The sequence below is a fragment of the Rana temporaria genome, chromosome 3 (genome assembly GCF_905171775.1).
Source record: "Rana temporaria chromosome 3, aRanTem1.1, whole genome shotgun sequence".
Classification (NCBI taxonomy): Eukaryota; Metazoa; Chordata; class Amphibia; order Anura; family Ranidae; genus Rana; species Rana temporaria.
In genome coordinates this window covers 97,818,732-97,841,673 of record NC_053491.1, presented here as the reverse complement: position 1 = coordinate 97,841,673, position 22,942 = coordinate 97,818,732, and the positions used below count along the sequence as shown (strand labels likewise).

General features: G+C 42.8%; 1 protein-coding gene across 1 annotated transcript in view; it reads left to right on the top strand.

Annotated features, from left to right (window-relative positions):
- The window catches only part of VPS13C (vacuolar protein sorting 13 homolog C), a 388,870-nt gene that overhangs the window by 60,110 nt on the left and 305,818 nt on the right, over nucleotides 1–22,942 (top strand). Inside the window, exons 11-16 of the mRNA XM_040343051.1 lie at nucleotides 4,510–4,555; nucleotides 5,838–5,965; nucleotides 8,697–8,803; nucleotides 12,306–12,477; nucleotides 15,713–15,775; nucleotides 22,322–22,466. Coding sequence (XP_040198985.1) covers nucleotides 4,510–4,555; nucleotides 5,838–5,965; nucleotides 8,697–8,803; nucleotides 12,306–12,477; nucleotides 15,713–15,775; nucleotides 22,322–22,466 — 661 coding nt within the window. The remainder of the gene's footprint in view (nucleotides 1–4,509; nucleotides 4,556–5,837; nucleotides 5,966–8,696; nucleotides 8,804–12,305; nucleotides 12,478–15,712; nucleotides 15,776–22,321; nucleotides 22,467–22,942) is intronic.

The window sequence follows — 22,942 nt, the reverse complement described above, 5'->3', positions numbered from 1 at the left end:
GCAGATAATGCATTAAGGTTAAAAAAAAATGTATTTAGAACCACTTTTAACACTTTCCCATAAAAAAAAAAAAGAGAGACTACCTATATACACAGAATAGCCTTGCATGTTTGTAAAACTAAAAGTAGCAGGTCGGCTGTAGAGCTAAATCTGTGACAGGTACACTGTTTTACATTCCCAATTGGAATCCATTCAGGACTTTTTTTTGCTTTTATCCCATAAGGTAGCCTTTCTTGTGTCTAGATAGTTCTTTGTATTATAAGAATGGTCCTGTATGGAGACCCTTCTGATTTTACAAAAAAAAACATACATCGGGGGTGGTCTTGGAGAAGATCCCTTGCTTATGAGCCTATGAGTTGCAAGCTAAAGTGCCTCATTTTTTTTAATTGTTGAAGCCACTATACCAGCCCACTACACCAGAACATTAAGTACGTTTTGTAATTGTTGATATTGGCTTCTGTGTCTCAGATATGTAAGCCTGCAAACTGGTTGTCGTTTTTTTTTTTTTTTTTTTTTAGTTTTACAAGGTCAATATATCTTTTAAAGTTCCTCAATGCATAGGTGTGCGCAGCCTATTGCATTAGGGTGTGCACCCCAAAGCTCAAACACACGTGCGTGTTTGTATATACATGTAGGGCAATGGACAGTGTATGATGTCAGTAAGGTAGAGGTTGGTGTCAGTAGTTTATTTATATTAATTTATAATGTTATTACAATATTTATTTTACAATTGGTGAGCTTTGGTGAAATATCAGGGCTCTACACAGACCCCTGATGTCTCATTTTTCAGATAGAGAAAAGGAATGAGGACAGAGATTCCCCAGTCCATTTCTCTGGAGCCGAGCAGAAGGGTGGATTTGCCTAGTACAAGGTCATTGGGGGGGTGCCCTGGTGCACACCTATGCCTCAATGGATGATAGAGAAAATAGGCATCCGCCATAAACCCCTTTCTCTGGATCAATTGAGGAGCACTGCCCCCTCCCCTCATATGCTGCTTTCCTCTTTGGACTGCTTGGTACCACTGAGCAGTTATAAGGTGGCTGGATTTCTGTTTCTGTGTCACTATTCCTCCTGAATACAGCAGTATAACCCTTGGTTGCTTATTACTATAATGCTGTGTTCTTTGATAGACTCAGGAAAAAATGTGTTTATGGCAAGTACAAAGATCCTATTTTATGTCAGAAGAGACCGTGTATGAAAAGTTTCTTTCCGATTTAATTGCATTACATAACCGGTAACAATACAATATTTTTGTTAAATACATTTTTAAGTTGAACTGATTGCAAATGGACAGTAACATGAATGAATGAGGATTACTAGGACTGGAGCAGCAGTGGCAACCAAGTAGCTTTCTAGCTTTCCTTTTTAAAAGCTCTGCACAGTTGCTCCAGATGCTGTTTTAGTTTTAGTAAAAAGTGTGTCTGTCTATTTCTTCTTTTGGTAGATATAAGACTATGAGGCTTGTAGTTTAAATATGTAAATATGTCAGGTTTCCAGTCCTGTAACTGCATATATGGAAAAAATTGTTTGAACAAGAGGGTCAAACCAAAAAGAAGGACTATAAGGAAAACCACCTGACTAAATAATTATTCAAAAAGTAGAAAATTTTATTTTAAATATTAATAGTACATATATTGGAAGAACTTGGTTGGATAAGGGACAATATTATTAAAAGATTGGCTGCGGTGCGGTTCACCAGCTATAGGGTATATTGAGACCAGCAAGGCAGCCTCCACATACTAACAATAAAGAAAAAATATATACAAAACATATAAACATAGAGGCCATCCGGATATCAGATAGTGTGGAGGGATATATATTACAGGGAAATCCCTGAATGAGGTTACCAATAAACAACCTTATTGAAAAAGTAAAGAAAATATATTATCCCTCCAATCTCATCTGAAGCTCGAGCTGTTGAGAAAATTAGATAAGAAAGCAGAGGGAGCAGAGATACAGGAAAGAAGAAACTTTTTCCCAAAAACGAGCTCTCCCCCCGTCGCGTAAGCCGCGTCACGATTGGCGAAAGGAGCCGAACGGCGATGCGCATGCGCAGTATAGCGCCGACTCGCCGTTCGGCTCCTTTCGCCAACCGTGACGCGGCTTACGCGACAGGGGAGAGCTCGTTTTTGGGCAAAACGTCAATCAACAGCATGTGAGGAACGCCCACTCCCGCGGGACTCGCAACCCGGATGCACGGGTGAATATGCTGTACTAAGGTATGTACAGCAGGAAAAAAATAATAAGAGCCTTAATTCGATTGTAATGTGGGGGGGCAGTGGAATAAAAAAAAAGTTGTTTTTAAGGGGGAACCACCGCTTTAATTTCATCTTAATGTCATATGAAACCTTTTATGCCACTTAAAAAAAAACTCGGAAACTCTAAATTTAGGGCAAATGAGCTGCTTGGTGCTTCTTTTCTATGATTAAAAAAAAATGTTTTACACTGAAGAAGATGTGACAGTCCCAGAATTGGGTGTAAAATGTAATTCATGTCTGTTTTACCTTAAGGCCCCTTTCACACTGAGGCGGTTTGCAGAGGCGCTATTGCGCTAAAAATAGCTCATGCAAACCGACCCTAAACAGCGGCTGCTGTTTCTCCAGTGTGAAAGCCCGTGGGCTTTCACACTGGAGCGGTGCGCTAGCAGGACCGCTCCAAAAGTCCTGCTAGCTGCATCTTTGGAGCGGTGAGAGGAGTGGTGTGTTTACCGCTCCTCCACCGCTCCTTCCCATTGAAAGCAATGGGAAACCGCGGCTATACCGCTGGCAATGCGCCTCTGTAGAAGCGCATTGCAGGCAGTATTAACCCCTTTTCGGCCGCTAGCGGGGGTTAAAACCGCACTGCTAGCGGCCGAATACCGCCGCAATTCCGACGGTATAGCTTAGCTATACCGCCACCGCACCTCCCGCCCCAGTGTGAAAGGGGCCTAATTGTCTGTCCCTGTACGTATTGGACTCTGATTCAGTCTGGACCATGTTAAGTGATTCAAACACATAGAGAGGGGGGCTGCTCCTGTGTGTTATTAATTGGCAGTCAGGATCTATTCATTGTTACTTTGAGAATGAAGTATTATGGATATAAAGTACTAATGCTGAGTAGCTGCTGTTAAACAGCATAGACCGATAAATGATATTGTTGAGCTTGAAGGCTGAATCTCTTATCTGTAGATTACAAGTTAAAAGTTTGTTTATTCAAATGTCAAAATTATGTTTTGGTCTTACTACCGGTAGTATTATTGGGAATACCCGGAATTGCTAGCTGATCTAGATCAAACTGTGTTAGTTTCTTCATGAATAGTAATGTGTGATCTTCCTGTTGTTTCCTATAAAGCTTGTCTGTTTTCCGTGTTGGTGCCAGTATTTATTTGCTCTGTAAGAACTTGCGTCAGATGTGGGAAAATTTGTTTAACCAGTAAATTTCCTGTTGGCACTGACACATTACTGGGTCTAGAGGATATTGTATGTATGCGTATAAAATGAAAAAGCAACACACTGAAACTGATTTGCTAAAAGAGTTGAAAATTTCACACAGAAAAAAGCAAAGCTTTACTTCAATCATTGAATCATGTGCATATGAAATAAAGAAGAATTTACTTTTCACAATTGGTTAAAGGGTCACTAAAGGAAAAAATGTTTTTGCCTAAAATTTATGTCTGCAAGGTAGACAGACGGAATAGTGTAATGATTCTGTTAAAACGAGTAAATACCTATTAAGATCCTTCATCTATATCACCTCCGGCGTTCTAGTTTCTGTTCTCTGATTCACTTCCTGGTTTGCATCGCTCGTTCATGTAAGAACTACATTTCCCAGTATACACTGCGGCACGCCCAGTAATTCACACCTGCCTCCTTGAAGTCTCTAACACGTAGAGAGCGTCCTGCCACACAAATGTAGTTCCCAGGAGGGGGCTGAGCACGTCACTGACCACCGCAGTAAAGCCTCCCATCACGGTGGTCAGTAAAATCAGACAAGCAGGAAGTGAACAGAACAGAGAAGAAATAGAGCAACTTCTGAGCAAAAATGAACAATGAGGAAGTGAAAAGAGGAATGTTTGCAGGTAAAGGATGCTTATTATGAAAAAAATGTTTTTCCTTTACAACCCCTTTAATTCTTCTCTTCTTTATGTGAACATTCTCAACTTAGAAAATCAGCCTCGTTGTGTTTGTAATTCCATCAATAGTTTTCTTATGTTTTGATATCCATCAGTAGATACATTCGGCAACTATTGCATTGTGTTTTTACCAGATACATTGGACGTATATCCTGTAAGGCATGGTAGCCATATATATCCCTTTTGGGGGACATAATATGCATCTTGTTCTGTTCTCTTTTGGCATTTGGTCCAGGAAACATGCTTATATATGGTGTATCGGTATATTTGTTACCTGTATAAATGTTTGCCAAACATTTGTGTTACTTTAAATTAGGGTTAATATATGATATTTGTTTTCTAAACGTAAATCAAACTGTTATGTTGAACACACTATGAGTGATGTGCTTATTTTTCAGGCTGAATTGAAATCTGGTGTCAAACCCACAGACTGTCATAAGTACAGTAAGTAGCATTTCCAAATTGTAATATTTGCTCATAATTTATAATTGCCCTCTGTGACGGACCCCCACCCTCAACTATGTCTGCCGTAAATGCTTCCTTTGTTCAGAACTAGCACTATCCAAGACCCCTTGGCTCACCCAGTCGTTAGCCGTAACTCATGGTAGGGTGAAAAACTTCAAACTGTTTTTTAAAACGCAAGTATACACTCAGGGAACAACCGCCCGCCACACACACATCTTTGATTTAGGGCAGAGTAAACTGTTCATTTAGCAAGGAGAGTCGTTGAAGAAACTCGCCCCGCCCCTCTCCACCCTGCCCCCATTCCACATGCCAGGAACACAAATGCAGAACATCCATCCCATAATGCATTTCTCCTAAGACAGACAAACGCAACAGAACAATGGGACATGGCTACACCCCAAACGATCCCAGAAAACAGTCCACGACAGCATGAGACAACATACAATATATACAATATTCCAGTGTGGCTGAACAGTGAGTACGACTAGCACAGATCAGACTGGGGTTCTCGTCACACTGTGCCCCTAATGGACACAGGGTGATTTACACATAGGGGCCAACCCTCTTGGGAGAGAGCTTCCCATGAAGGGGGTTAGCTGATGTGGGGAGGAGCCGAGACAGCCGCTGAGGGACCCCAGAAGACCAGGATCTGGGCCACTCTGTGTGCAAAACAAGCTGCACAGTGAAAGTAAAGACATGTTTGTTATTAAAAAAAAAAAATAACGGGAAACTTTAGTGTCCCTTTTAACCACTAGCCGTCTTATGACGGTGGGACAAGGCAGCTCTCGTTCTGGGCGGACATCATATGAGGGGGTGCACGCCGCATTACTGGGGGCCTGATGCATGTGCCCGGCGGCCGCGATGTCCATCGGGCACCTGCGATTGCCCAGTAACTGAGCAAGACCGTGGATCTGTGTGTGTAAACACAGAGATCCACATCCTGTCAGGGAGAGAAGACCGATGGTGTGTCCCTTGTACATAGGGACACCGATCGGTCACCACCCCCAGTCAGTCCCCTCCCCCCACAGTTAGAATCACTCCCTAGGGAACACATTTAACCCCTTGATTGCCCCCTAGTGTTAACCCCTTCCCTGCCAGTCACATTTATACAGTAATCAGTTTTTCAATATACATTTGTAATTTCAATGGAAAAGCATGCAATTTTCTTGTTTATTTTATGCTAGTAGTATTTTTTTTTTATTGTTGGATATGTAGTTTGTCAATACATTTTGATAATTTTAATTTTTTTCTGTATTTTAAGTCTTTAAGCCAGTTTCTGCATCGGCAAAGCTTTACATCAATCCTAATGCAGAGATGGAACTGCAGACACCAAAGTTAGACTGGAACATGGAAATTCAACATGTTGCAATAGAACTTACTAAACCACAGGTAGGTAATAATAGAGTGTGATGATCAAGAACCTCGCTCTTGGCAAGAAGGTAGGTTGAACCACCTAGGTATATAATATACACAGTCATCTCCAACATTTTTGAGAATGACACAAATATTAATTTTCAGTCTGCTGCTTCAGTGTTTTTAGATCCGTTTTTTGACAGATTTTACTATGGTATACTGAAGTATAATTACAAGCATTTCCATGTCAAAGGATTTTATTGACCATTACATTAAGTTTATGCAAAGAGTCAATATTTGCAGTGCTGACCCTTCCTTTTTTTTTCAAGACCTCTGTAATTTGCCCTGACCTTCTGTCAATCAACTTCTGGGCCACATTCTGACTGAGGGCAGCCCATTCTTGCATAATCAGTTTTTTAATTTTTAATTTTTTTTATTTATTTTTTCACCTGCCTCTTGGGGATTGACTTCTTAATGAGAATAAGGTCTGGCAAGTTTCCTGGCCATGGACCCAAAATTTTGACGTGGTGTTTCCCATGCCACTTAGTTATCACTTTTACCTTATGGCAATGCGCTCCATCATGCTGGAAAAGGCATCGTTCATCACCAAACTGTTCTTGGATGGTTGGGAGAAGTTGCTCTCGTAGGACATTTTTGTACCATTCTTTAATGGCTGTGTTCTTAGGCAAAGAAGCAACCCCACACATGAATGGTCTCAGGAAACTTTATTGTTGGCATGACACAAGACTGATGGTAGCGCTCACCTTTTCTTCTCCGGACAAGGTTTTTTTTCTGAATGCCCCAAACAATCGGAAAGGGGATTCATCAGAGAAAATTACTTTACTCCAGCCCTCAGCAGTCCAATCCCCGTAACTTTTGCAGAATATGAATCTGTCCTTGATGTTTTCCCTGGAGAGAAGTGGCTTCTTTGCAGCTCTTCTTGACACCACGCAATCTCCAAAGGTCTTCGTCTCACTGTGGGTACAGATGCACTCATACCTGCCTGCTGCCATTCCTGAGCAAGCCCTGCACTGGTGATGCCTTGATACCGCAGCTGCATCAACTATAGCAGATGGTCCTGGCACTTGCTGGATTTTCTTGGGCACCCTGAAGCCTTCTTCACAAATGCAGTGGAAATGTTTTTAATGGAATTAAGTTATTTTCATGGCAAAGAGGGACTTTGCAGTTAATTGGAAATTATCTGCTCACTCTTCATAACATTCTGGAGTATCGGCAATCTGCCATCATAAAAACTGAGGCAGCAGACTTTGTGAAAATTAATATTTGTGTCATTCTCAAAACTTTTGGCCACGACTATCAGCAAATGTAGTGTAGACAGCGGGGGTAAAGCTGTCCGCTACTGTAGTGTAGAGGGTGGCAGTGAAACTGTGATGACAATGGGGTTCTCAGTAAATGAGGTGGGGATGGTGGGGTGTAGAGCTATCAGCAAATTTACATTTGCAGCATGAACAATGTTAGTAAGCCTATTGGAGAATGTAGAGTGGATGCTGGGGGTAGAACTATCAACGAGTGTGGTGTGGATGGTGGGAGTAGAGCCATTGGCAAATTAAATGTGGTTGGTGGGGGTAGAGCTATTAGGGAATATAGTGTGGCCCGAGGAGATAGAGCTATTGGAGAATGTAGTGTGAATTTTGGGGGCCAAGGTATTAGAGAATGTAGTGTGGACGGTGGAGATAGCGCTAACAGCAAATGCTGTGTTGACAGTGAGGGCATCACTGTAGCGGGCTGCCTCCTGTACCCACCTAAAAGTGGGTGTGGACCCTTTTAACTTGGCTCCCTCAATCCCCTGGGCCCTGGTTCCTGCTACCTGGCACTCTTCCTGCCACTGTAGCAGGTCTAAGAATCCTTTCAGCCATCCACTTGGACTACCAGATGCCACCAACTTTTCAGTGAGAGATGTGTTTGTTCCAAGGGAGACACAATCAACTGTTTGTACTTTACTGCTTGGATTACTGTCTTAATACTTTTTTGTAACCCATCTCTACAAAGCTTTCACAGAGACACTAATGTATTGGGCTGCCACCTTTTGCTCCACTTGTACACTGCTTCAAGTGACTTCTGTGGTTGTTGCACATTTATTTGTACTGTACATACAGCTTTTTGTTCTTTTATCCAGTATGCAGTTAACCCTACTCTGCTTTTATTTTGTTAACTCCAAGTTACTGTGTGTTCCTCATCTGACCATTTTGGCAATGCCTTGCCATTACAGTGCTAGTAGTGAATGTAGTGTGGACAGTGGAGATGGAGAGGACGTAGTGTGGATGTTGCTTTCCTACCACGTTTATTCTTGTGATAGACAGTGGAAGTTACGATCGGCATTCTAGCACACATCATGAAGCATTGAGACTCGCATGACCTTTAAGCAGCTGGTCAAGGCTGAGACTCAATATTTTGAGCAACTGCAGAAGGCAGAGAATCACAGGTGGTGTAATCGGCTAAACAGGGCTGATCACTTTATATCCGAGTTCTGCTCTGTGCATCGAGCACTTACAGGAAACTAGGCTGATGCTCTATTAAAAAGGTTTCATTCCTTTTTAACAATAGACTCATTTTAGAATGTTGTTTGGGGTTGGAGATGTGAAATAAAGGATCCAACCACTGTGGTGCCTGTACATTTTTGTTCTAGGTTTAGCATACAGATAGAGTATATTACTCTTCAGTTCTTCCTATTTCTTAAATATTCCTTGTTTATGGTCATTATTTTAAATGTATTTAGCCTATTTACGGCAACAAATCTTTTTTGCAGTACCTCAGTATGATTGACTTGTTGGAGTCTGTGGATTACATGGTGAGGAATGTTCCATACCGGAAGTACAGACCAGGGGTAACGCTAATGGAAGACTGCAGAAAATGGTACATAGGCACCTTTTTTTATTCTTTCCTATATTCGACCAGAGCTAACAACATACAATTTGGCTTTCTCTACTTGGATTACACAAGTGCTATAAAATATAAAAAAAACTAAATTATTGCAGTATATTAAGGAATTTTTAATTTCTGTTACACGTCAATCTAAAGTGATTAAATTGTACAAGTATGTATTCATTCTTTTGAACCGAAGAGACATACAGTAGTCTTCCTGGTTGGAACACTTTTTTAAAGGTTGTGTGACTGTCTGCAAGCTGCACAGTGAACATTTTTGAAGGAGTGGGAACAGGGAAGTGTAATACCTGAAGGGGGGCTGGAGGGAGGAGAGACTTTTAAAATGTTAACTTTGCCTGAAAGGGTCATCATGGTAGGATAATCAAAAGGTCATTTTACACACATTTTTACCAGAGCCATCTTTCAGGGTGCAAACCTGTGGCAATCGGTGCTGTAGGGTGGCTACCCATCCAGCAGTGCTCTTGGGAGTAAAGATTTCAAAATTGTAACGGTACAATTTGCAATTACAAGAGTAAACTGTACTTTTGGTACTTTTTTTTTTTTATATTTCTAGTATGTAGTTTAATTATTTAAAGCGGTGGTTCCCCTAAAAATAAAATGTTGACATCGCATTTAGCAAATAAATTACAGTTAGAATCGGGTTGTTTTATTTAAAAAATACCTCCGTACGTATCGTTTCCATTATTCGGTCCCACCGCCACTTCCGGGTACGATGCAGGCGGTGGGCGTTCCTAATTGATTGACAGGCATCCGAACGACGCATCCATCGCGTCACGAGATGCCGGAAAAAGCCGAACGTCGGTGCGCATGCGCCGTATAGAGCCGCACCGACGTTCGGCTTTTTTCGGCATCTCGTGACGCGATGGATGCGTCGTTCGGATGCCTGTCAATCAATTAGGAATGCCCACCACCTGCATCGTACCCGGAAGTGGCGGTGGGACCGAATAATGGAAACGATACGTACGGAGGTATTTTTTAAATAAAACAACCCGATTCTAACTGTAATTTATTTGCTAAATGCGATGTCAACATTTTATTTTTAGGGGAACCACCGCTTTAATCAGTAATCTTGTTGAATTGTCATTAAAATCGAACTATAGGCAAACACCCCCTCCCCCAATTATGAATAGAGTAAGAGAGGGTTATAAACCCCATCCGATTTTCTGAATCTCCCTAATGGGGGCACACTAACAGGTGTTCTAATCCCACTCTACTCTATCCAAAACTGTAAAAAAAGTTTTGCCTTTAGTCAAACTTGAAAGTAGATGTAAGCTCTCTCCTATACACAGTGAAGTAAACAGCCTCAGGTGGTACACAGAGATGAAACAAATCTCCTCACATAAGTTCTTTATTTCTACTGTATATCTGCTGTCTTCAGCTTTATTTATTCTTTAGAAAGTGAACATCATGTTAGAATTTTTACTTTCTCTTTCAGCTATGGCAGGGGAGTCTTGGCATTACACTGTGTGAGAGCTCTTTGGAGGAAATGCACACACCCCCACTCCACATAGGCAGTGGAAGAAAGAGAAACATGCAGAGCTGTGCTGTGAATAGATCAGCTCTCTGTTAATCTATCTCTATGCTCCCTCCCTGACACAAATTGTCAGCTGCTTTTATCTCCTGTGTTAGAAAACCTGTCAGAAATTATGCTGATAACAGGAAGGAAGCAGCAGGAAGACTCGGTGAGAGATGAGAAAACACTAGATATACAGTACATATAAAGTCTATATAAAGTTAAAATGTCAGGTTTCTGTGATGTAAAAAAATGAGACAAAGCTAAACCATTTCACAACTTTCCAGCTTTTTAATGTGACCTATAAACTGTACAACTTGTCTGAACAACAAACTAAAAACTTTTAGGTGAAAGGAAGTAAGAATAACATTTTTTAATAATATGGTTGCATAAGTGTGCACACCCTTAAACTAAAACTTTGTTGAAGCACCTTTTGATTTTATTACCGTACTCAGTCTTTTTGGGTATGAGTCTGCATGGCACTTCTTGACTTGGCAATATTTGGCCACTCTTCTTTGCAAAAACCCTCCAAATCTGTCAGATTGCAAGCACATCTCCTGTGCACAGCCCTCTTCAGATCACCAAACAGATTTTCAATTGGATTCAGGTCTGGGCTCTGGCTGGGCCATTCCAAAACTTTAATCTTCTTCTGGTAAATCCATTCCTTTGTTGATTTGGATGTATGCTTTGGGTCGTTGTCATGCTGAAAGATGAAGTTGTTCTTCATGTTCAGCTTTCTAGCAGAAGCCTGAAGGTTTTGTGTCAGTATTGACTGGTATTGGGAACTGTTCATAATTCCCTCTACCTTGACTAAGGCCACTGTTTCAACTGAAGAGATACAACCCCAAAGCATGATGCTGCCACCACCATGCTTCACTGTGGGTATGGTGTTCGTTTGGTGATGTGCAGTGTTGTTTTTGCGGCAAACATATATCTTTTAGAATTCTGGCCAATGAGTTCAACTTTGATTTCATCAGACCATAACATATTTTTCCACATGCTTTTGGGAGACTTCAGAATTGCTTTTGCAAAGTTTAGCTGGACTTGGATGTATTTCTTCGCAAAAAAAAGACTTCCGTCTTGCCACTCTACCCCATAGTCCAGACATATGAAGAATACAGGAGCTTATTGTCACATACCACACAGCCAGTACTTGCCAGATATTCTTGCAGCTCCTTTAATGTCGCTGTAGGCCTCCTGGCAGCCTCCCTGACCAGTTTTCTTCTTGTCTTTTCATAAATTTTGGAGGGACGTCCAGTACTTGGTAATGTCACTGTGCCATATTTTATCAACTTGATGACTGTCTTCACTGTGTTCCATGGTGTATATATAATGCCTTTAAAATTCTTTCTTACCCTTCTCCTGACTGATGCCTTTTAACAGTGAGATTTCTGATGCTTTGGAAGCTCTCTGTGGATCATGGCTTTTGCTATAGGATGCGACTAAGAAAATGTCAGGAAAGACCTACTATAACAGCTGAACTTTATTTGGGGTTAATCAGAGGCACTTTAAATAATGGCAGGCGTGTGCTGACTCCTATTTAACATGAGTTTGAATGTGATTGCTTGATTCTGAACACAGCTACATCCCCAGTTATAAGAGGGTGTGCACATTTATGCAAACCACACTATTTTGTTTTTTTTTACCCCCGTCTAAAAGATACATCACAAAAACCTGACATTTTACCAAGGGTGTGTAGACTTTTTATATCCACTGTATGTGCCCAGGTCAAATTTCATGAATTGGGTTTACATGCACTTTGTGACATTTTCTGTTACCTGTGGTGTGTGTATGTGTACATGTTTTAAAAAATGCAACCTTCACATGTACAGTATGTTTGTAAGAGATTAAAAGCAAAAATGTAGGGTCCAGATACTATTTTCCTTTGCTTTACTGAATACTAAATACTATGTACATTGTGGCAACCTTCTCCCTAACATACTTGCTCCTCCTATGCAGGTGGAACTATGCCATCACCAGTATTCTGGAAGTTAATATTAGACGAAAGACACATATGTGGACCTGGGACAATATAGCACAACACAGGGAAAACCTTAAAGCCTATAAAATGGTTTACAAGCTCAAGCTGACCCAGACCAAGGTTCCAGAGGAAACGCTAAAGCAACTGCAGGTAACCAGTGTGCACTACTACTGTAGCCTCAAAAATACAGCTATTTGGCAAACCTAGTTGAACAAACAAACCACCATAAATATTGTGCCCGTGATGTATAAAGCTGCATCACTAACGTGCGATTTTTCACATTAATAACAATGCATATATATATGTGTTGCGATAAAATCCAAGTGAAAATTCGAAGTCCATAGAAAAATATAAAAGTGAAAAAGGTGACAAATTAAATCCTGTGTTCCAAAAGCAAGATGAATCTCTTCACCACGTGTATTAACCATCTCTTACGACAAAAAAATGTCCTGCCTATTACGGAAGGTCACATGAGTTCAAATGACTCCTCATGCATCGGTATCAAATGGAAGCCAAGATCCCAAAACCAGGCATTGGATAATGCCAATCCTGAGGATCATCAGGACCGACCCCAATGAAGAGATAAACGCTCATAGTTTAAAACCTCCTTACGGGATATGTTTATTATATAATATTGCACTCACACGGTTCAGGATTAAAATCGGCATACACGCTAAGATTTCAATAAACGGCAATCACTGTTGCATCCGGGTATTGTAATGGCAAGAACTTGTAAATCCAACTGACCGGTTTCATCACAAAGAGGACTTTTCCAGTGCTGCACCAGAAGAAGTCCCCTTGGTGACAAAACGGTCGGGTGCTGGGATGCGGCATTTTTATATAACTGTCTTCTATTCCCAGGGCTGCTGATAAGGCAGTACAATCGGCCTACTGTACCAGGCCTTGGCCCCATCAGTTCAATAGGGGGGCTAGGGCACCTGCTGAGCAGAGGGATAGCCATACTGCCTAAATTGCTGACACCCATACTTTTGTTGCTCTCCCTGCAACAGGGGGATCTGTTAAAGTATCTATGCCCCCTCCTGTCCAGGCCCCCCTGTGTGTCCCCCTTCCACCCATTTTCCACACAATGCTGAGGGCATTGCGGGGCAATTTCAGGATTGTGAGCGGGGTACCGATTTGCTCACTGTGTCCATCACTGAAGGATAGTAAACCGTTTACTATCCTTCATTTTGTGAATGAACAGTAAGCCTCAGAGACAGTGCGTCCATTAAGGGCGCACGGGCACCGCCCATCTCTCCAGCCACCCCCCTCTGTGTACTATGGATAGATTCATGCATTGCACAAATTTATCCATGGCCGCTGTAGACACCCCCTATTCAGGCGCCCGGCCCCTTTCCAGACCCCGGGCGCCTGAATGCCAGTGGTGTGGGGGGTTTGAAGCACCTGGTTAGAGCAATAGGCTTCAAAATAGGTGAACTGCGAGCGCAAAGCATTGCGCCCGCACTTCACCCAGGTGGGTTATCAAAGCAAATTTAATGTTTGCTTTGCTAACACTGAAGCGCCTTTCAGCCAATCAGGACTGTATGTTGTCCTTTTATTAAAAAGTATCCTGATCTCTTTGGATTGCTACCTTTTGTGTGAAATTCCTGGTGTTCTTGCCAGTCCCTCTGCTTTCCTATTAAAAACTGACCACATTAGGCATGAGAACATTGCATGGTGAGTTGTCTAGCTGTGCTGGAACTCAGCCCACTCTCCAATGAACAGACTTATGCCGACACGCCCCCTCTACATAGTTATTCACTGGGAAGACCAGTGTTCTGCTGTTTCTCCTCCCTGAGCTACTTATGCAGCTGAGAACAGAAGGTATAGAATCACCACAGTGAATCACTCAATGAAGTGCACTACCACCTATAGAAAAACTTGCTCACCAGATGGCAAGCAAAACCAGGCATGTGGCTATAGCCCAGCCAAGGACTTTGCACGGAAGATCATGGAAATAAGCCCTGGGTAGATGGGTGCATTTGTTATCCACACACTGACACCACCCTGTAGTCCGTGGTCGTTATGTTCAGCAATGAACTCAGTAATAGACCCAGAAAAAGACACTAACCATAGCGTAATATTGTCTAACTAGATATTTATTTAGATAAAACAGGATTGCACTTAGTTACATAGTTACATAGTTAGTCAGGTTGAAAAAAGACAAGTCCATTCAGTCCAACCACAAAAAAATTTAAACAAACAAGATAAAAAACACAGTACAATCCCATACACCCAACGCCACACCCACAGTTGATCCAGAGGAAGGCAAAAAACCCCAGCAGAGCATGATCCAATTTGCTACAGCAGGGGAAGAAATTCCTTCCTGATCCCCCTGAGAGGCAATCGGATTTACCCTGGATCAACTTTACCTACAAATCTTAGTACTCAGTTATATTCTGTACATTTAGGAAAGTATCCAGGCCTTTCTTAAAGCAATCTACTGAGCTGGCCAGAACCACCTGGAGGGAGTCTGTTCCACATTTTCACAGCTCTTACTGTGAAGAAACCTTTCCGTATTTGGAGATGAAATCTCTTTTCCTCTAGACGTAAAGAGTGCCCCCTTGTCCTCAGTGTTGACCGTAAAGTGAATATCTCAACACCAAGTTCACTATATGGACCCTTTATATATTTGTACATGTGGATCATATCTCCCCCCCCCTAATTCTCCTCTTCACAAGAGTGAATACATTTAGTTCTTCTAATCGTTCCTCATAGCTCAGCTCCTCCTTGCCTCTTATCAGTTTGGTTGCCCTTCTCTGCACTTTCTCCAGTTCCCCAATATCCTTTTTGAGAACTGGTGCCCAAAATTGGACTGCATATTCCAGATGAGGTCTTACACTTACATTTGCAGAGTTTATAAATTGCCCATAAATATACAGATCCGGCCGGCTACAATAAACTCCTGTCCTCCTAGTCAGACAATGTGATGACGTCGGCACGTATCCTCTCCCAGTCACGTTTCGTCATACAGAACGTTGTCAATGGGGAATGGGTAGCGTGTTGACTCGCCACCTTATAAGTGAAACCACACCTCGTTCTGAGTACCGTGTGTGGAACCGAAAACGCCGTTTTGAATTTGGGCGACCCATCTCTAATTCTAAAAATGACATACCAGGTGCACTTATTTGGAAAACAATTTTCGCGGGTGCAACGTGAAGTGGGTACCAGCACAGCGTGTGTGTGTGTGTGTAGGGGGTCAGCAAAATGCACCTTCACCTGTGTAGAAAGAAATTATTGCACTGGTCCTAATTATATATTCTATGTATTGTTGGTGTACATGTTCTTGTGTTTTTGCTTTTGATGTGTGTTTGTGCAGGATTGTGAACATAGTTTGACAGTTTTTTGTGCTGCATAACTTTTTTTTTTTTTTTTATCTTTTCAGGTTTTGGAAAACAATCTTGATGTGTTTAATATAATCCTAGGCAGGCAGCAAGCTCAAGCAGAGGTAACAATTTATATTTTTGCTTTATTCTGTGCTGATAAAATGTGTGTCATTTAAAGAGACGTTTTTACCAGTACAGCCAAGTCCTTCTTTGTGTTGTCATCTATGCTGGAGAGTGGTTGTAAAATCCTGCCTGAGTGTATGCAAATAAGGCCAACTGCCTGCCTCTTGCTGATTCTAAGACTGCATTCACATCTGAGCGACAAAACGCCCGACGCCGGACGCTTCTGCCGCTAGAGGGGAGAATTCCTATTGCTGTCTATGGAGATGGTTCACATCTCATAGACGCGGAACGCCTGTCGCCTGAAAAAAAGTCCCGGACCCTTTTTTTCAAGCGACATAGGCGTTTTCCCATTGACAGCAATTGGAAGACTTAGAAAAAAAAAAAAATCGAAGGTTTCACACTAGCGGCAAAATACGCCGCTACCGCCGATCGCGGCTGTCGCTCAGGTGTGAATGCAGCCTAAGGCTGTACAGTGGAAAGCATTTTGCTTCACTACCAGTGCTTGCCACTGACCTAGAATAGGGAAAATACCACATTTGTAGATTTATGCATTTTTACTAGCATTGACCGACTGGAAAATTTTCATGAAGCAAGAATAATGTAAAAATGTTTCTGGCTTACACAATATTCTGCATAGCCACATGCACAGTGGTAATATTAATATACATATGAGCAATACAAAAATATTTATTTACTAGGGTTGTCCCGATACCACTTTTTTAGGACTGAGTACAAGTACCGATTTTTTTATGTACTCGCCGATACCGAATACCGATACTTTTTTTTAAATGTGTCCCCAAATGCAGCCATGTCCCCCCACATATGCAGCCATGTCCCCCCACATATGCAGCCATGTCCCCCCACATATGCAGCCATGTCCCCAAACACATCCAGCCATGTCCCCCATATACGCAGCCATGTCCCCCCACATGCAGCCATGTCCCCAACATATGCAGCCATGTCCCCCCCACATATCCAGCCATGTCCCCCATATACGCAGCCATGTCCCCAAACATATTGCAGCCATGTCCCCCGTATATCCAGCCATGTCCCCCGTATATCCAGCCATGTCCCCCGTATATCCAGCCATGTCCCCGTATATCCAGCCATGTCCCCCCGTACCTACTGTTATGATACCGCCGCCGCTGCCGCGTTAATCACCGCGGCGCGGGGAACATTACAGCCAGCGTTCGTTTGAATAGCTGTTTTCCCCGCCGCGCTGTCTATAGAGACACTCCCCCTTGCTCGCGATTGGACAGATCCGTCCAAGGGGGAGTGTCTATGCGCGGCGGGGAAAACAGCTATTCAAACGAACGCTGGCTGTAATGTTCCCCGCACCGCGGTGATTAACGCGGCGGTGGTGGTAGCGACGGCGGCGGGGGGGGGGGCTTGTCGGTCGTCGGAAGTATTCTATTTTAGTATCGGCGGTATAAGCGGGAGTACTCGTACTCCCGCTAATACTCGGTATCGGTCCCGATACCGATACTGGTATCGGGACAACCCTATTATTTACTATAGCTAATAAAGAATGTTTCTCAAGACAAGTTTATTTTCTAGTGCCGCCTGTTTCACACCAAGCGGAGAAATGATACTTGTTTTATTTAATGAGTGCTACCAAATTATTGTACCAGTAGGGTCAGCACCGAGGCATTGACGGCACTATTCTGAGCAAACTCCACCAAAGGTAAAAGGTCTGACCATTTGTTATAGTGGTGAGAAATGTAGCAACGTAAAAACTGCTCCAAGGACGGGGTTGGCTCCTTCTGCGGCCCCATTGGACTGCGGGTGATATGCAGAGCAGAAGAAAAGCTGAAATCCCAACTGTGCACAAAAGGCTCACAAAAACCTGGACACAAACTGGCTACCTCTGTCTGAGATGATAACCTTGGGTAGCCCATGTAGGCGAAAGATTTTCTGAGCAAAAATGGAAGCCAGTTCTTTTGGATGTGGGCAACTTCTTAAGTGGAATAAAATTAGACATTTTCGAGAACCAGTCACCCATCATAAGGATAACTGTTTTTTCTCTGAGAGCTGGGCATCTCCACAATAAAATCCATAGACCGGTGGATCCAAGGCCTCTCTCCATTGGGTATGAGTTGAAGGAGGCCCACTTTAAGGTGTCGCGGTGCCTTGAGCACACAAGGAACAAGCAGCTACGAAGGCGGCTACATCAGCGCGTAGACTAGGCAATCAGGATTGTTGGGAAATAGCCCAAATGAGTTGATTATTCCCTGGGTGGCCAGCAGCCTTGGGAGAATGGTAAGTCTGGAGCACGGCCATGTGGAGTCTCTCAGGAACAAAGCAGCAGTCACAAGGTTTCTCAAGAGGTGAATGGATCTGTGCAGCAAGAAATCGGTCACCCAAAGGTGATGCGAGACTGGTACGAACCGTAGCCAGAATACGATCAGGAGGCATCACAGGAAAGGGAACCGACTCCATTTTGGAAGCGGAGGAAAACTTTTTGTGTCAATGCATCAGCCCATACATTCTTGGTACCGGGTAAGAATGAGACTATGTATCTGAAGCTTGACAAGAAAAGAGCCCGTTGCGCCCTTCTAGGAGAGAGGTGTATAGCATCAGACAAGAATGTGAGATTCTTATGGTCAGTCAGATTAAGAACTGGCACAGTGGTACCTTCGAGGAGATGCCTCCATTCTTTAAGGGCTAAAATGATCACTAACAAATCTCGTAATTGCAATCCGCAGGAGACAATTTCTTTTGAAAAGTAGCCACAATGATGCATAGCGCTCTCAGGGGTAGGACGATGAGACATTAGGGCACCAACTCCAGTCTTGGATGCATCAATCTTAAGGATGAAAGGTACCATAGGATCAGGATGTACCAACACAGGAGCAGAAACAAAGGCAGCCTTGAGATTCTCAAAGGCATTAATGGAATCCGAAGACCAATTCTGTGGGTTACCGTCTTTTCTGGTCATATCAGTCAGGGGTTTGACCAGAGATGAGAAGTTACGAATAAACTTCCTATAGTAATTGGCAAAGCCAAGAAAGTGTTGCAATGGACGTAAACCCACAGGTCGGGGCCACTGTAGAACTGCCAAAAGTTTCTCTGGGTCCATCGAAAAACCTGTATTAGAAATTGAATAAACCAGGAATTTAACCTGTTCACGAGGAAACTTGCACATGTCCAATTTACAATACAGGTTATTATCTCTCAGCCTCTGACGCACATGGCAGACATCTGTGTGGTGGCCCTCTAGGGACTTCAAAAATATAAGATATTGTCGCGACAACCACCACACAACAAATCTCGGAGGGCATTGTTGATAAATTCCTGGAAAACTGCCAGGGCGTTGCAGAGACAAAGCGACATTACAAGGTATTCGTAGTGGCCTGTTCTGGTATTAAACATCGTTTTCCATTCGTGGCTCTCCTTGATCCTTAAGAGATTGTATGCCACTCTCAAATAAAGCTTCCCATTAATAACCTCAATGGCAAGTTGGAGTGGCACAAAGCTGCAGCAGATTTGAGTGCTTGGACACAAAGGCACCATCTATGAACAGGCCTGCAGCCCCAGAGTCGATTAGAGCCTGTATCTCGAATTGGACGACTCGGACCAAGAAAGGGTAACCAAAATCAGGGACTTATCCTTCTGGATAACTGGGGACATAACGCCACATAAGGTCTGTCCCCAACAGGACCTCCGGTGCAAGCATTTCCCGGATGGGTAGGACAAGACTTCAGGAAATGACCTGCCTGGCCACAATACAGGCACAATCTCTCCCTCCTCCTAAAGGCCCTCTCCTCCGCAGAGAGATGTATGAAGCCCAACTGCATGGGTTCTACTTCACTGGCAGACTTGTACCAGGAGGCATAGGCGGTGAGGGAGGCAAGGGTGGGACTGCAAATGTACAGGAGACTTAGGCAAGCGCTGTTAAAAGAAAGTCCTCTCTGGGAGTCAATGAGAATGACAAACGTAATCAACTTCTCCAGCTCAGTGGGTATGTCTCTATCCCATCTTTGATGGTATCCGAGAGACCATGAAAAAAAGCAACCACGAGGGCCTCATTGTTCCGAGCAACCTCTGCTGCCAGAGTATGGAATTCAATGGCGTAATCGGCAACATTTCTCAAACTCTGATGGACATGAAGCTCTTGGCAGCAGAAGTAGAGTGTGCGGGAACATCTAATACCCTTTTAAAGGAAGCCACAAACTCTGGGTAACAAAGGATGACAGGGTTTTGCATTTTCCATAGAGAGTTTGCCAGGGCTCTCTCAGAAAGCAAAGAAATCACAGAGCCTACTTTGTTACTATCTGTGGGAAATGCCTGGGGCAGCATTTCAAAGTATATTCAAACCTGGTTGAGAAACCCTCTACATTAAACTGGATCACCCCCAAATTGCTGCGCAAGTGTAGCGGAACCAGACATACCTTTTTATAGAGATAATATTTTGAGGCGGATGCCTGCACAGACTGGAGCAGCCACAAGGATGGCCTGTGGTGATCCTGCTCATCCAATCTGGATTTTTTATTTTTTTTTACCAATAAGTGGTTTGCCTACATCTTCTGAATTAATGGCCTTCGCCTACTGTTAGAAACCATGAATCGGACTGAGACAGAAGTGCAGTAAAAATTGCACTTTTTAATAAAATGGTATAAATGGAGCAAACTTAGTAAAAAAAATAGCCAGGGTTTGGTAAGCAGAGCGGGTAGTCGGTGGGGGGGGGGGGGGGGGGGGGGTGGAGAGCCAGTAAAACCGGAATCCAGAGATCAGCATAGTAAAGGTATTAAACAGGATCAGGAACCAGAAGGGAAATCAACCAGGCAATAGGCTTTAACAGAAAAACACAGTAGTGAGTATCCGGATCTGTTAACCAGGCGAAGGCACAGGAAATCTGATCCAGGCAGTTTAAATAACCAGGGCTAGCTGACGAGCAGGAAATGAAGACCAGGTGATTCACTGTGGAATGAAGAGTACTGGCAATTAACCAACAGTGGAGCACAGAGCTCTGAGAAGGAAGCATCATGCTTGAAAAAGGAGCGCGCTCTGTCATCCACAAGCGCTGGCTCTGAAACGTCGTCGCATCCTAGTGACGTCACCGCGGCCTACGTTTTTCCTCCAAACCCATCCACAACGCTGCAGTATACCAGCTGGACTTCACTGCAGGATCGTTTGGACTGAACGACGGAAAAAAACACAGGCGATCTCCACCATCGAGTGCGGTCTGACAACACCTAAGGGACTTTCCTAAACATGCCGTATTTCTACTACTTTACTGTAAGTGGATGCTGCACCTTTGTATGATTAAAGTTTTTATGTGTACTAATCTGGAGGCGCCTTCTCTCTCTTTCTCTTTTTTGCATATTGGAGCTCTGCTTTTATCTCCCCAAACTGTGAAGGCTCTGCCCCGGATCATAGACTGTCACCATCTGCTTTTGCAGGGATTGCATCCCTCTCACCATTACCATGCTCCCTGCTTCCGCCCAATTCTAAGGTTTTATTCATTAATCATTTATTATTGTTCCAAAGCTATAAATCCACACTCGGGAGGTTTTTTTCTATGCATTATGATTTATTGTTAGCCACTTCTTTTTTTATTGTTTTTTTTTAGCGCCACTACCCCATTTTTTTGTATGTCTTGGTTTAGACAATAATGGCTGTGTTGAGTTATTTTGATGGGACAGCAAATTTATACTGTTTATACAAGCTGTACACGCACTACTTTTCATTGTAGCAAAGTGTAATTTCTTCAGTGTTGTCACATGAAAAGATATAATAAAATATTTACAAAAAAGTGAGGGGTGTACTCACTTTTGTGAGATACTGTAGCTGTCACATGACCCAGCTCTTTCCCAGCCTGTCTGCAGGAAAACGGTGGAATGGGAGCTTTTAGTCCTCTGCTACTGGTTACATGTTCAAAATTGAAAAACAGACTTTGGGATACAGAGTAAAAAGAAAAAAATATCAATAAACCTGTGTTTTTTATTTGTCATACATATGTATATTCGAAATAAAATCTTTATTATTTTTTGGCAATAACATGGTGTGGGCTGATTTATGACCGTCACAGGCTGTGTCCGGCCCCTCTGACCTGCTTATTATAAGAACAGGGAGGTTAAACCTCCATCAGTCAAGATGCAATATTCCACCCCCTTAGTGTTTATCTCTTTAGTTGACATGTTGGAGGAGGGAGTGGGCTTTTTACCACTGTGTATACGCCCACATGTGTGACTCTATAGTCATATGAGCTGCTCAAATGTGATCGGGAGTAAATGCTCAGGGTAGAAATACACTGAAAACTGAGCATGTGCGCTAGCTGCCAACACTGCTCTGCAAAATCGCCAACTGCAGTGGGGACATGGACTGGAGGGGGAGATAGAGAACAGCTGGATCAACCAGGTTTATACAGAAAACGGATCTCACAGTGACTGATTATGAACAGTATGTAATACAGTATTAATGTTTTTTAATGATGTGGGTTTAATTGCGCTTTACAAATTTGTTTTGCTCCTCTGCCTGCTAAATTGTTAATGTAAATGTTCTATATGTAAGATTTGTTTAATCAGTCATATCTTTATTTTCAGGTAGTAAGGTCAGGACAAAAGGTTCTAGCAAAGAAGGCTGCCCAAGGTGGAGAGAAAAAAAGTGGAGGCTGGTTTGGAGGATTCTGGGGGAAAAAGGACACATCCTCTAAGAAAGAAGACTCTGATGAACTTTCTGTTCCAGAAAGTAACTATTTTATTTTGTGGTTTGCAAAAGATGGAAAACTTTACGAGGATTTCCCTATTTGATAATGCAGTGAACAATGTGACAAATCATAGAAATCATTTTACCTTCTGAATCCAGTTAATTGATAAAATAGTATTTGGTTGTTGATTGCTACCTTTTGCATGTCTTCATGGCTTTTTGTTGACTTCTATGAAAAGGGAAGATCTTAGAATAAAAAAGAGAGGGGAGGCAGCTCAACATATTGGTTAGTGGTGGGGAGGAGAGTAGCCTACTGGTAGCATGGAGAGAAGGCAGCTTGACCTGCTTTTGTTGTTTGTTTATAGCAGTATTTTTTTTCACCCTTTTAGAATCGTGCACACCAGTCTGAGGGCTCAATGACAACCACTCCTAGCCCCCCCCCCCCTCTTAGCACCAATTCTGTCCTTAAAGTCATGACGGCAGCAGCAAGGGGGAGAGAGCCAGGAGGGGGTGCAGGG